The sequence below is a fragment of the Petaurus breviceps genome, unplaced genomic scaffold (genome assembly GCF_028583685.1).
Source record: "Petaurus breviceps papuanus isolate PSGF00001 unplaced genomic scaffold, PetGlider_PUasm1.0 90626, whole genome shotgun sequence".
Taxonomy (NCBI): domain Eukaryota; kingdom Metazoa; phylum Chordata; class Mammalia; order Diprotodontia; family Petauridae; genus Petaurus; species Petaurus breviceps.
Window position 1 is genome coordinate 1,451,407 of NW_027187290.1, and position 15,795 is coordinate 1,467,201.

Genomic DNA, 15,795 nt, shown 5'->3' on the forward strand with positions numbered 1-15,795 from the left:
CTCGGGTTCTCTGCATTTCAGAAGTTAATAATCAGGGACTCCAGTGAATCACTTCTTTTTTAAGGTGATTAATGATAAAATGATTACCCCTTTTATTCTTTTTCTCCTCCCTCATCTTTCTCTTTTCATCTTCCTGGATAAAGCTCTCATTCACATCATCGATGTTTTCCAGGGTGTCATCGTGATCAAGCAGGGTCTTGGTGACTTCTGAGTTGCCTCGTGGTAAATTGTTAGTGAGTTTGCTGCAACAATAAAACCCCAGATGAGACCCTCATCTCACAACAAACAGCACATACAAAGCAGCTTTTCCTGCATCCCCTTTTCTACATGCCCACCTGCTTCTTGTAAGTTCTCTTTCAGATGTCATGGGGTATGTGCCTAGTCATCTAGGCAAATTTGACTCAAGTGCCTAGCAAGGGGGTCCTTGCCCCAAGGAGCTCCTACTCTACTACTCCACCACAATGGTTGTACTGAATGGAATGGAATTGCACCCATTCATTTATTCAGTTGCTATTGAGTCATTCTGAGTGCCTAGCACGTGAGGAACCTACATTCTCCAGGCCACATGTGACTCTCTAGGTCCTCAAGTGTGGCCCTTGGACTGAATTCAAACTTTACAGGACAAATTTTGCCTCTAATATCCCGTGTCCTGGAATGACCACACCTAGAACACTGTGTTTGCATGGAAGCACCACGTTTTAGGAAGGATAGAGACAAATGGCAGGGAAGGGGTGAGTCAAGAAGAGAGCAAGCAGGATAGTGAAGGATCTAGGTAGGCTTGCTCTGGAGAAAAGAAGACAGAATGTTACAAAGAAGGGGGATTACACTTGTTCTGCCTGGCCCAGGAGAAATAGGTAAAAGTTACAGAGAGGCAGATTTTGGTTCAAGAGAAAGAAACATTTCCTAACAATGGGAACTACCCCAAAGTGGAAGGGGAAGCCTCAGAAAGAATGGTTTTCTAGCAGAAAGTAGATAAACACTTATCAGAAAGGTTAGATGGGCTAGTCCACAGATGAGATGGGCTGGCCCTCTGGGGCAGGCAGAGAGCATATTTTCTTCCTTGCTTTCTACCCTTCTCAGTGGTCAAGCCAATAGTTGTCTGCTGATTGGCTGCTTGGTAAATCAAAGACCTGGAAGTTTTAGATGCAATAAGTGTATGTGCCAAAGAAAAAAAGGAAAAGTGGCCATGGCAGAGGTCAAGGAAAAACACAGAAAAGGAGAGAGGGGAAAAAGAAACCCATTTAACCTAGTGAAGGACAATGAATGAAGGATTTGCAGATTTGGAAAAAATAAGCCCAGCACTCAATGCCCAGCAACATAGAGAAGCCAATTTTCACAAGAGAAACTCGGACTCCAGAGACTGAAAGGCAGGCAGGCAGACTGCACTCTTCTCCAAAAGGATGGATCTGGGATTTGGAACTGCAGGTATATGTGTGGGAAAGGAAGTGTGTGTGTGTGTGTGGGGGGGAATCAGAGAGGTAACATGCCTCACTGAACTGGGCTGCCAACCCTGTTCCCCAATTCAGCACTTTGGTTTTCCATGGCGTAACTTATTTTCTCTCCAAATTCCTTTACTGAAAGGCCACCAGAATACCCTGGATAAAGAAGTAACCCCAAGAAACAGGATCTTTGACAAATCATCATAGAAGCATCTCTAGATCTAAAATAAGCCATGAGGCAAAGGCCTGGCAAAACAAAACACTTTTTATCTCTGGATTCTTTATGTTGCAGGGAAATTAAATGCACTTTAAAAGGACATGTACCAATGTCTTTTTCAGTACTTGGACTTTCAGGCAGCATGTTGGTCACCACTAGCTTTCCTGAACCTCCTGTATTACCAAAGGGGCCACAGTTGTGCACACAGACTAAGAGCTCTCTGAATGCTAACATTCGATGACAGAACTCTGAAATGACTGTCAGCATGGGAGGGCAGAGAAAACCAGAGATGGAGTCCCTTGTTAGCAGCATCATTAGCAACTGCTGTCATTTTTCCAGCACTTCACAAAACACTTCCTATTCATCTTTTCACTTGATACTCACAACAATTCTGTGAGATACTTACCGCAGGAATGAATATTCCCATTGGGAGAAAAGGAGGCTCAGAGTAGCAAAGCAACTTCTCCAGAGTGATCCAGCTAGTAAGTATCTAAGTATCACAATCAGGATTTGAACTCAAGTCTTCCTGACTCCAAGTCCTGCCTATGCTATGTCCCCTATGCTATGCTGCCACTTCTTTATGTGACTAGTTGCACCAGAATGGCCTTGTCACTAATTCAGTTCCAAAGTTTACAGGAAATACAGCAGAGGATGTGGCATTTTTGTACATTTTATGTACCGGAAATTAAACAGCAAGACACCCAGTAGAGGTGGTTTGCAATAAGGACAAGAATTCTAGTGAGTGATTACAAAGCATTTAATTTACAAAGTGCTTTGATAAAAGGTCAAGATGACCTAATGGGCCTGGTGTCCAGTGAGAGAGAAGAGGAGAAGAGAAGAGAAAAGAGAGGACAGAGGGGAGAGGAGAGAGAGACAGAGACAGAGAGAGACAGAGAAAGAGGAGGGAAAGACAGAGAGAGATAGAGACAGAGAGAGAGAGGAGGGAGAGAGGAGAGAGACAGAGAGAGAGAGACAGAGATGAGAGAGGACAGAGACAGAGAGAGAGACAGAGAAAGAGGAGGGAAAGACAGAGAGAGAGAGGAGGGAGAGAGGAGAGAGAGAGGAGAGAGACAGAAGAGAGAGAGAGAGAGAGAGAGAGAAAGTTGAGGGAGAATTGGAACACCTTGCTTTTAGAGAATGGATGACCCACCCAAACACCTGGTAGGGCTGGGCTAATGTTTCAGTTCAACTCTGCCATCAAGGGCATTCTAGTTGGGCCTCCTCCAAGAAGAGAATGGTGAATTACTTTCTAAGAAGGCACAATCCCCCTAGTCTCTGGCATTCAGAATCCCTAATCAATTGTCTTGTTGTCAGGGCTCTACAGTCAGCTGAAAGAGCAGTAATCACTCACCAGGATGCAGAGGGAGCAAGAACCAGGTTCCCACTGGTCATATGTAAATATTGCAGAGAACACTATAGGCAAAAGATGGGGAGATGCTAGGCAGCTGGAAGAAAACATCAGATCAAGAAAGTAGTCCTATCAACACATGCCAGTGCAACCAAGCTGATACCAAAAGACAGCAATGAGATCACCACCTGCAAAGTCTCAGAAAGAGGCAGATCATTGAAGCCATGGGAGTAGATGAGTCTACTAAGGAAGAAAACATAGAGAAAAGAGTAGGTGGAGGACAGAACCTGGAGGGACACTGACACTTTGGCAGCAGGTGGAGGAAGAAAACTCAGTAAAAGAACCAGAAAAGGAGCAGCCAGACATCCTGTACCACAAGGGTGCAGTATCATGGAAGCCAAGGAATTAGATAGGATAAGGTAGTGAAAAACCAAGAACAGACCATTAGATTCAGTAATTAGGGAGTCATTAGGAAACCTTAAAAAGAACACACGCAATATGAGTAAAGTGATGGAAAGCAGAATGGGAGAGGCTGGGGAGGATGCAGAAGTAAGAAGAGTAATAACAATAATAGCAATAAGAACTACCATTTCTACAGAGCTTTAAGGTTTGCAAACCACTTTATAGATATTATCTCATTGGAGCCTCACAGCAACCTTTGGCAGGTAGGTGCTATTATTATCCCCATTTTACAGTTGAGGAAACTGAGTCAGACAGATGTTAAATGACTTGTCCAAGATCACAGAGATAATGGACATCTAAGGTAAGATTCAAATTCTGGTCTTCCTGACTCCAAGTCACATTATGACTACATTTTTAGTGCTTTAATTATTTGATCCTCAAAACAAAGTTGTGAAGTAGGTTGTGTAAATATTATTTTTCTGTCTACAGATGAATAAATTGAGGCTCAAACAAGTACCTAACTTGCCCAAGGTCACAGAGCTAACAAGTATTAAAGTCTGAAGCAAGATTCTTTCCCTTCAAGTCCAGGGCTAGAACCTCAATTTGGACCCAGGTCTTCTGACTCTGGCTTCAGTGTCCTCTCTGATAAGAGGCCTTCAACCATACTCGAATATCCTGTGCTGTTCTCAGGAGCCTCATGATGGAACCACCTCATATGGGAAACTGACCTTAAGTAAGTGAACTGCCTGAAATGAGGCAAGAATTTCACACTATAACATTAACTGTTATCACCAGGCTCCAGTGTACTCAGATTGTGATCAAAATGTTCTTTGACAATATTTCTCTAAAACTAGCATTGTGTTGAGAATTGGGAGGATTTTCTTTTCTTTGCCTGAAAGCTAGACTTAGGAAAACAGCTAGGCTGGGAACTGGAAACCTTTCAGCAGGTGGTGAATGACCAGATCCAGGGTTTCCAAAGAACATCCCTGGTCATATTACAGAGTTCAGTGAAACACACAAACATGAAGAACATTGTATCCTATCCCCAAATGCAAAGGATAATGATTTTTAGGCCACTTTTTATGACTCCTTTCTACCAATGTTTTTTAACCCTTCTCTCTCTTTGCCTTCCCACACTCTAAGAAGATAGGCCCTCTGTGAGCAAGGCTATCAGCATACTGGAATCCACAAATTAAAACACAGAAACTCACACTATGTTATAAAGCTCAGAGGGGACATGTTTCATAGATCATCACTACACAAGTGCCATGATGGGGTATGGACTCTGGGAACCCATCACCTGTACGTCATCACCATTACTGTCCAGGTTTGGGGTGGGGCATTCACGCTCTGTCTGCTAGTTCCTTACAAGCATAACAGATCACGTACAATCTTGAAAGGAAAATGAAAGGTCTGTCATGTCCAGACTCAGTACTGATTTCTCCACTTAGTGTGAATTTAGTAATTCAGTCTCCTAGGAAGAAAACAGAATTCTGGAACTGCATTTCTTTAAGTATAACCAGTTCTCCTTTTGCATTTAAAAAGCATCAGTTATAAGGCCCAGCAGTCATTGTTCATACACTTTGATAAGTAGTATCTTTGTTTGTATACAAACAAAGCCCTTAGAGTTGGTACCAAAAGTTGCACTTTATCTAAAAACAGATAAATGTTGGCCAAGAGTTGGCCCCCAAGAAAATCAGTGGAGTTGCTCCCTCTTCCGCCCCATAATCAGCTCACTCTGCTTTCAGCCTACTGGAGGATGGAGGGTTGGACCTCACTGGGCTAGGTACTTACTGACCCCAGTTAGTGGACAGTTAAGAGAGACTCAGAATCAATTTGAGGATGCTTTTTTATTGGCATCAAATTTACACAGGCTCTATTTTTCTATATCTGCAAGCAGTCCATATTGGCACAATTTCCATGAGAAATGAGTGAACACAAGGCAGAGGTGAAATAATAGATGACTTCTGTAGCAAAGTTCTGCAGGGAGATGACAGTTAAAGGGATTGCATTGAAGAAGCCCCCAAACAAATGTACTTAAATATCTGCCTCTGGGCAAGTCTCTCCCCTCTCTTCTTCAACTGCTCTTAAAAATCCTCCCTAGGCCTCAGGGCTCAGTTCTAGTCTTACTTGTTCTAAGAAACTTCCTCAGGCAACTGCAAGTCACCTCAATCCCTTCCTCTCCCCCTAACTGCGAGGAAATATATTTTGTTGTCTCTACCTTGCACTTGGGCACTCAATCAATCATCTCTCATTACCTAGTGTATTACAATGTACTTCAGACCTGTAATAGATACTTTGGAAATACAGCTAATATGCATTCTACAAATGCAGATACTGTGTTGGGCTGGGAGAGACACATAAAGGCAATGAAGCAGAATAGCTTTTTTAAAAAGAGCATGCTTATTATACAAACATCATGGAAATATTACTTTCCAGGATTTCAAAAATGCCTACAGGTTGCCTTCCCTTTTGAACAAAAACGAACTGAGGTACAATCCCCATGCTTTGGAGCCCACCTGACAGAAAGAGATCCTCCCATACTGGAAAACTAAGAAATAAAAGGATATACTTGCATGCTTGTGTACCTTTGTTGGCAAATGATACAGCAGCAGATCAGAACGTCCCCTAGTACAGACAAGCAGACAATCCCAATGAAGAATAAGCGAAGGCTTAGCTGAATATCTGTTGGGCAAAGGACAGGGCCTGTTAACACTTCTGTAACTCAAGCAAGCAAAGATGAGCCATCTTTCATCAAATCTTCAGAGAAAACCTAATTAGCTAATCGAGCTGAAGGAGGAGACATCCTTGTTTCATGACAAGGGATAATATATGTGCCGGTGGAATAGCGCAAAGGGGCTTTCTGGTACACAGCTCAAGGCTGCCCTGGAAAAAGGTGGCTCACCAAAAAGGCAAGCTTTTGAAAAAATCAGGCTATTTTTTTGTCAACAGATTGTGATCCATCGTAGGCATTCCCTCCTAGGGCTACACGTCTGTTTTCTTTTTGGACATACGCTATACATCCCAGGGCACTCAAGTAGCTAATTCATCTCTGAACAGTTAACTTGATAAAACAATTGGTCTCTTAAATGCTGACTTTCAAACTATACTCCCATTCAATTAATCGAGGAATCAAGTAGCAGCAGCCGACTACAAATATTCAGACTTTCATTCTTTTCGAAGCGTGTTCTTAAAAGAGCTGGGGAATTGTCACTTTCAGCACAACTTTTTTCTTTTACAAAAAGCCTAATATCTTTCCCCATACAATATAAAAAATGCACTGATGAATGAATAATAAATATTTTAAATTTGCAATCCTGTCGTTCCGACAAAGGTACAATTTCCATCATGAATGCTACATGGTCAACAAAGAACTGGGACGTGAAGAATGACTGTGTGAACTTTTTGTTTTTTTTGCAGGGGGAAGGCAGGGCAATTGGGGTTAAGCGACTTGCCCAAGGTCACAGGCTAGTTTTTGTGTTAAGTGTGTGAGGCCAAATTTGAACTCAAATTCTCCAGACTCCAGGGCCAGTGCTCTATTCACTGCACCACCTAGTTGCCACCTATGTGAACTTTTTAAAGAAATGATATCTCATGGGACTTATAGCATTAAATCTTCAAGTACTGGAAACTGGTCCTGTGCCCTCACGATTCTGAGGAATTGTCCAAGAGGCTTGACCAAAACTAGCATTGTGTGGTAGAAAGAATAGTGGCCTTGGCACAAAGAGAAGCTGTGTTTGTGACCCTTGACAAGTTGCTTCACCTCTCTGAGGGGAATCTCCTCATCTATAAAATGGATATAATGACATTTCACGTGGGTGGCTGTGGGATCAAATAAGAAATGTATTTTGCAAACCTTAAAGCATCATATAAATGTCAGATATTATTATTGAAAAATATGCAATTTTTAAATTGCTTCTTTAAGACATCTCCCACTTTTGTGGGTTGGAGCACTCCTCTCCCCACTGGGAGAACATGGCCTCTCTCTAATTTAGCAGACGGGTTTTGAGAGGTTCTATGGCCAGCAAATTCATCACCCAAGATGACTCTGGGGTTGAGCTTCTCTGTGCCACAAGAATAACAACAGCAACAACAACCAATTTTCAGATAATGCTTTCCAGGCTGGCAAAGTGCACAATGGAGGTGTATTGAATTTAGATTTTGGGAATAAGGTTTTCAATTCCAGCTCTCTAATGAAGCTTGCGCAAGTCATCTCCCTTCCATGGCCTCAGTTTTCTCAACTGTAAAATCTATAATCTTACTTAATAACACAAAAGCTAATTGAAGACAGCTTCCTTTTGGGTTTTGTCTCCCAACCACTGTCACCCCTGTGCCCAGCACACAGGTGTTGAATAAATGTTGAATTAAATTTAAAATAATAACAATAACTGACATTTCTGTAGCATTTTAAAGTTTACAAAGTGTTTTACATCTATTCTCTCATTTGAACCTCATGACAACTTTGTGAGATAGAGACTATTATTACCTCCATTTTACAAATGAAGACATTGAAGATCAGAGTTAGTTAAATAAGTAGCCTAGCATCACAAGCTACCAAGTGTGACAGGCAGGATTTGAATCCAGGTCTCTCCTGATTCCAAGTCCAGTACTACCCACTATGCCATGTTTTCTCAGAAAAGAATTGATAAAGTATGGGTTGGCAGGGCTTACCAAAGCCTAGCTCCCCTGGTATATCACATGCAATGAGGTATCAGAAGAGAACTTTAATGGAAAAATTTTTAAAACCAAAAAAACACCTCCTTTCTTCCCCTCCGCCCACCAAAAAGAGGCCTGTGGAAATATCTAAGCCAACTCTCCTATCTAATAGTGATCAAGGCTTGACATACAGTAACTTTGAGACATGGAACATGTACACTGGAAATGCACATAAAAATGGTAACTCCTGGAAAGTAAAAATGGTTCTATTCCTAAAAGTCTAAAAGCTTGAGACAAAATTATGGGAAAATCCAAAGCAAGAGAAAGGGATTGCTCCTATTTCTGATCAGCCACAGACCCAAGGAGAAGCTGTCCCAGTAATGGTGGCTGGAAAGCCATCTCAGAAAAATCATCCCCTTATTCTCAAGTATGCGCTGAGGGTATTTCTGGGGACAAAAGATTTAGAACTGGAAGAAGCCTTAGAGATTACCGAGTCAACTCCCCTCATTTTACAGAGGAACTGAGGCTTGAAGAGGGAAAGTGACTTAGCCAAAGTCACTTGGGCAATAAGTGGCCAGCTCCTCAGAGTCCAAATCCAGAATTCTTTCCATTTCACCACACAGCCTGCACTATGTGGTCTGGACACAACAGGCTTTGCCAAGGCTGTGCAGCTACTCTCTGCCCTCCAAGTGTGAAATAGAGAGTCACTCAGCTATTCTTGGGTCCTCTTTGGAAAAAGCAGGATGGTTGAGGTGAACAGTTTAGCTATGTAGGCCATAGCATGGTATCCATATCCAGAGATTTTTTTTTTCTAGAGAAATAACTTCCTCAGAAAAAAAAGAATAGCTTTCAATTCTAATTGGTAAGTGCTTCACTTAATTAGGTTACTTTTTGATTGCTGTAACTCTGTGAGGTGGAAAAGAGAATAGAAACTGGTACAAATTGTTAGTTTCAACCCAATGTTTCCTGACTCATTTGAACATCATTCTTGACCCCGTGCCATGTCCTGATTCAGGGGATCAACTGGAGACTAGACATCTAGTACAAGTACAAATTGTCTCAAGCCAGGAGATAGCATGCTTTTCTACTGAAGACTACCTCACAAGATAAAGTATCATCCCAAGTGCCATTGGAATGGGAGTGAGGGGAGGAAGAAAGAGATTGAGAACAAGAGGGTGGGTGGAGACAGAGAGAGATTGGTGATTTCTTTCCAAATCAGAGGCCCTTATTTTATGAACTCATTGCATTGGAAAAAAATCTCACACACTATTCCTATTGTTCCCACTTAATCCACCCAAAATACTATAGAGATTTCTACTTCACTTGCTTTTGGACCAGTTCCCAGTTTGTACATTAAGATGGGATTAATAAAAATGGAATGTGCTTGGGACTTGAGGGGAGACTGTGCAAAATTCTGACTGAGGGCCCAGAATTTAAACTCCTATCATGTAAACAGTTTCTGCATTTTTATCAGCTAGATCCATACCAACTATTTGAAGATAAGCTTACTGTTTACTAAAGGAGAGTAACATGTTATCTTATTGTTTTCTTCTGGGAAATAGCAGCAGCCGAATTTCAAACACATGGTTTGATTAAGAATCTCATTTCCACGACATGCCTCGATCTTCTGTCCATCCCTTGGCCAGCAAGCTTTCGGAGACAGAAATTCAAGAGAGATTTTTTAGCAATAGTCATTAATACCTCATCCCATTCCTATACTCCATTTGAGTAACTATTATGACCCAAATGTCTCCCAGAGCCAAAACAAATAGAAAGGAAAGTTCATCTCACCCACTGAAAGAAAATAGGAAATTGGTTGTTGAAATAATAGTCAAATGAAAAATTAAAAGAAGACCATCTCAGGTCGGATGTCTCCTACTAGATGAACTTACAGAAGATGCTTGAATTGTCAACAGCTTAAGGATAAAAGTTATTTTCCAAAGACATGCCCTGAATGGTATGGGCTATAGTCGCATGTCTTTAGGAATAACTCAGTTTACATATCCCAATTTGGATTCACCAGTAGGAAGAATACCCAGACTTAGAGGAAGAAGGCAATTTGCAAACATGGCATGCCAAAGGGGAGCTAAAGGAAGACCATGAAAACCATAGCCTTTCCAAACTTAGAGATTGATGTCTGCCCAAAGGGAAGAAGAAGAAGGATTTCTCAAGACTACCTTTCAGGTCAAGGATGCTGTACCTTAACTGGATAATTTTTTAACCCACAAAAGCCTGCTAAATTGTGCAACAGCAGAATGACAAAGAGCCTATTAAAAGGGAAGCAGCAGAAGCAGCTGGGGGAAAAGTGTTCATTGTTCATTCTAACTCAACACTTTGACACAGCTGTAAGCTTTGTAAAATGCCTTTACATATACTGTCAATTGTGGAGGGGGAGATAATAATACATTTACATAAGCTTTAAAATATGAAGAACATCGCACATGCATTATCTCATTTGATCCTTGGACACACTTGGTCGATTTAGTACAGTGAAAGGCATTTTAAACCATTTGATTATCAAAATTTTCTTAAGATTTGACTCACACCAGATTCTATGCTTTCCTTGAGATGCAACAGCTGGATTTTATTTTAAGTCAGTGTTAGACCAGAGAACCAAATTTGAGGGTACCAGTTTACAGTGGCTGTTTCCATACACCAATGTCTTGTGAAAATACTGTGATCAAAGCTCTTTTTGATGAAGGCAACGCAGAGCTGTGTGTCTGCCAAAGGACAATTTACCTGAACCCTGTGATAGCCATGGAAATGTAAAGCGGCTACCTCTCAGAGCCTGCAAGGCTAAATCATTGTAAGACCCCAATTATTACTATCTCTAGCATCAGGCTGCTCACTATAGGAAAAAACCAGTTTGGCTCTGGCATATGCCATTGCACCCCCCTCTAACTAGGTGATATTGTGGACGTTTTGTAGACTAGGAAACAGGGACACAGACACATGAAATATATCAGGCCAAGGTCACAGACTGGGACAGTGTTTAAATCTGGAATAGAAACAAGCAATTGATGGAATGCCCTGTTAACATACTAATGGCTCCCAATTATTTCTGGCATATCTTTGCATAATTTGAAATAACTGATTTATCTTTGTAATTCATGTGGCTTCTCCTTGAAGGGACACCAAATGTGTTCCAATAGGGGAAATGTCTAATTGTGGTTAATCATTCTCAGGGGGCAGTTGCAGGCCTGAGAAACACATTAAGTACAGTATTACAGAGAAATTCTGGGAGATGAAATCTGACCTTTAAAAAAAAAAGATCAGCAAGACAGATGGAAAAAACATCTGGTCTAGTTCACAACATCAGGGCTTCCCAACACCTGGCTAAATGCCATCAAAGGCTCATATTTCCCCAAACCTGGGACAATTGACTGAATCTCAGGCTCTGTTCCAAAGGTCAATCATTGGGGAATGACTTAGAGATGCTGCCAGATATCTACAGAAGAGCATATTTAATTCAATTCAACAATTTAATAAGCATTTTTAAACTGCTTGCTATGTACTAGGCACAGGAATGGTAGGGTCCAGTGATTTAAGACACTTACACCTTGGATAGAAGAACTGGTTTGTATCATCTTCTGATCCTCCTAATATCATGTTAGAGTTTTCAAGAGACTTCTCATTCCTTCTCAAAGTATATCCAAATGGAATTGCAAAACCTGAAAGTGCTCAAGAATTAGGTTACTTGAACCCAATATATTCAAGAATTTATTACTTTTAATGACATTTTAATAGTAACTACTTTTCTTTATGAAGGCATCAAGCGTAATATTAAGAGAGATAGCAAATTTCCAATGTCTCTAGTCAGCAGGTCACTATTGTGTAAAGCTGAATAGCAGCATATTATGACAGTTAAACACATTTCTGAATACACAGGACACAAGGCAAAATTATTTTCACTGTTGCTCTTAAGTTTAAATAATTTATAATAAAAAATTTTTAAATGGAAGCCTGATACAACAATAACTGACAGTTACATATACAGTACTTAAAGGTATGCAAAGTGCTTTATATCTGTTTTCTTATTTGGGTTTCCAAACAGCTCTGGGAGGATCCCTGTCTCTATGTGAAGAGGAGAAAACCGAGGCCCAGAAAAGTTAATAACTTGCCTACAATCAGACAACTAGTATGTGTCATGGAACTATATAACTAAGGTAAAGTTGCAAGTCACAAATGCCACTTCTTTTGGTCATTTATCAAAGTGGCAGATGAGTTGACAACTTGGAGACAGGAGGAACAGAGGTCTTTGAGTTCCGTGTTTGAGCTGGTAGTATTATCAAGTCCAACTGAGCCTCTCATTTTTCTGAGAAGGAAACTTGGGCCTAGGGGGGATAAAGGGACCAGCTCAAAAGCACACAGCTATGAAGTCATAGAAGAGAAATCTGAATCCAAATGAACCCTTGTTTCTGAATCCAGGGGGTTCCCTACTCTTCTATGTTGTTGGTCATCTCTTAGCTATAGGGAATTCATACCAGAAGTACTTTTGGAAGAAAGATCTGCCTCCTGCTTCAGTGAGGAAAACCCAGGCCATCCAAGTGGAACACACTTCTCTTCTCTCCTCCCCATTAAGAAGCAGGTTTTAACATCTATTCTGCCAATCTCAGAGGTTTGTATCATCTAGGAAGGCATGTTCTTCCTCCTTTACAACACTAACCCCCTCACTCTGTGCTTTCAACCTTTGCCTGCTCCACACTTACTCACTTTTCTACCTTATTTCATTTTCGTTTTCTCCATCCACTGTTTGTCTACTGATGGCAGAGAAAGTCAAGACTGGCAGCCTAATAGTGAGGGAGGGACCAGAATAACAACAAAACCTAGACTGACCGTAGAATTTACAAAGCACAGGAGTCTGGGCCCACAGTGTAGGGGAAGTTCTACATACTCCAGAAGGCCCTGAGAAGGCCACTGTTTAACAAGATGTCATCCCCTCAGGTCCTGGGGATGGGGGCAGGTGAGAAGGTAGGGGAAGCTGTATGCTCAAGTGAATTAGCAAACAAAAAATATTATGTTCTGTTTACCCTAAAAAGACAAGAGAGTTAATAATACATTTGAACAATTCCATTATTTAAAAAAATAGACTACTAACAGTCTACCGTTTTCCAACTCAGACCATAGTACAGATTGGCAAAGTATGTAACTGCTTAATAATGACAATTCCATTTCACATAACCACAGCTCAGATGCTCTCAATGACTATGGGGGTGGGACTGGGAGTGAGAGAGAAAGGATCCTGGGACAGAAGCAGTAAGACACCAAGATGAGGAGAAATAAGGTTTATCTTCTTTTTTTCTTTTTGGAGGGGGAAGGGGAGGGCAATTGGGGTTAAGTGACTTGCCCAAGGTCACAAGGCTAGTTTTTGTGTTAAGTGTCTGAGGTCGGATTTGAACTCAGGTCTTCCTGACTCCAGGGCCAGTGCTCTATTCACTGAGCCACCTAGCCACCCCAGTAAGGTTTATTTATGCTTGTAAGTTTCAGGAAGTAATTTTTCTTTGGCAGTCATGTATTTTTTGCTGTTCAGTCATGTTGGACTCTGTGACCCCATTTGGGGTTTTCTTGGCAAAGATACTGGAGTGGTTTCCCATTTCCTTCTCCAGCTCATCTTACAGATAAGAAAACTGAGGCAAAGAGGGTGAAGTGAATTGCCCTGGGTAGTTAGTAAGTATCTGAGGCCAGATTTGAACTCAGGAAGACAAGTCTTCCTGACTTCAGTGGCCACCTTCCACCACTCTCCACTCTATCCTAGCTGCCAGTCATGTATTATGAACCAGTAAAAATCTATTATGGATTGGGGATGCTTCACTGATCTAATCCAACACTCTTATTTTACTGGAAAATTAAGGAAACCAAAGCCAAGAAGATGGGAGTGACTTAACCAAGGTCATACAACTAGTTAGCAGCAGAGTCCAGTACAATACTTAGCTCATTTGATACTTTGAAAGCTTAAAAAAATGGTACTCATTTCACAAAAACTATTCAAAATCCACTACCTTCCCCCTTCACACTATGTGCAATCCCCATCCCACACATTCCATAATTAACCCATACAAATTCTACATAACATTCTCGATGCTTTCTCTTTGGTCATTTAGTGTCGCAGGCAGGGGTGCCAATGTGCCACTCACACTGGCAACCTGTTTGTTGCCTTTCAGTCTCAGGATGACGCTAACTCACCTCTTTTTTCAGTTATTCCTGTCCTTAAGAAGAATGACTTTTAAACTACTTATTGCAAGCAAGTTGTTGGCAGCATGCTATACATAGCCCATTTACATCTTTCTATTGCTTTGTGGATCACTTATTATTTTCACAATTTTCCATCTTTGGAGACCATATAAAATACCTTAAATCAAATACCTCAAAGAGATTTCCAATTTTAGTAGGAATCATATTAGGATCACTGAAAACAATACTCTCACTCTCCCCTTCCTACTCCATTATAGGTCCAGCTCATTATTTACGCACAGCAAATATTTGCCCCAAATACAAAGATTGTGGGCTATTCAAAGAAGTTGCTGCTTGTCCATCACATAATGTGATGGTCACATTATTAAACAGTGGCCCACCCATGGCCTCCTGGAGTATGTAGAACTGGTTTTCCCTAATCTCAGGGGCTCCAGACTGCTGCGCTTTGTAAATTCTAAGGTCAAGCTACCTTTGTGTGTTATTCTACTCACTCCATCACTGTTCAGCTTATCCATTTTCACACATTTTTACTGGCTTGAGTTTTCCAGCATGAATGGCTATACTGGCCTATTTCACATTGCTAGGGAGGATTTATGGGGTTTTGGACCTTAATGCCATTAGTACAGTATTATATGCCAATAGAAGCATTTGGAGTACTTTACCATCAATAGGGAATCCTTTTATTTGAGAAAGAAGACATCTTGAATTATCTTGGAAAATACTTTGGGTAAATTTCTTCCTATTTAGTAGTGGTGCTGATAGCAGCTCACATTTAGATAGCACTTTAAAGTTTAAAGCATCTGACATATATTATCTCCTTTTAATCTCATAACAACCCTGTGAACTGGGTGCTATCTTTATCCCCATTTTACAGATTATAGGATCACAGATTTAAAGCCAGAAGTGCCCTTGAGGGTCACTGACAGACTGATGCTTAGAGAGAGTAAGTGACTTGTCACACAACGAGTAGGTATCTGGAGCAGGAGTGGAACCCGAGTCTTCCTGATTTCAAGACCAGAATTCTTTCTACTACAATTCACTTGATGCCATAAGTTAGAGATTTAGAGCTATAAGGGATTTCAAGTCATATTGTCCAACCCCCTCATTTTACAGCTGAGAGAAACTAAATACAGAGAAGTTTAATGACTTGCCAGTAGTCACACATAGTAAGGTGGAAGAGGTAGGATTCCAGTCTAGGTCCTATGACTCTAGATGGTGCTTTTTCCATTGCTTCACCCTGTCTTAAAGAAAAACTGCAATATTTCTACACCAAGCCTCCTACACTTTGATAGAACCATGATCTCACAGGGTGTAGGCACTGCCTTTGTCAGTAGAGATTATAACTCCTATATGCCTCCTTAGTGGCTACTATATTCAAGGACCTGCTCAAGAAATATAAAAAGCAAATCAAAATAGTCCTTGCCCCTTTAAGGAGGAGTTGGATGCATATTAGGTTTAAAAGGGTGAGGGGCAGTTGGTCAGAGTAATATTTTATGTTAATAAGAGTCAATCAATAAACATTTATTAAACACCTACTATGT

The 15,795-nt window shown here is 40.9% G+C and overlaps 1 protein-coding gene across 2 annotated transcripts in view; it reads right to left on the minus strand.

The window, feature by feature from the left end:
- Window positions 1-15,795, minus strand: part of FMR1NB (FMR1 neighbor) — a 34,866-nt gene that overhangs the window by 2,533 nt on the left and 16,538 nt on the right. The window contains exons 2-5 of one of the 2 annotated variants that reach the window (XM_069064236.1): window positions 11,620-11,733; window positions 9,572-9,712; window positions 5,995-6,091; window positions 88-242 (exon numbers count right to left, since the gene is read on the minus strand). In XM_069064236.1, coding sequence (XP_068920337.1) covers window positions 88-242; window positions 5,995-6,091; window positions 9,572-9,712; window positions 11,620-11,733 — 507 coding nt within the window. The remainder of the gene's footprint in view (window positions 1-87; window positions 243-5,994; window positions 6,092-9,571; window positions 9,713-11,619; window positions 11,734-15,795) is intronic. The other variant, XM_069064237.1, reaches the window with a different exon arrangement.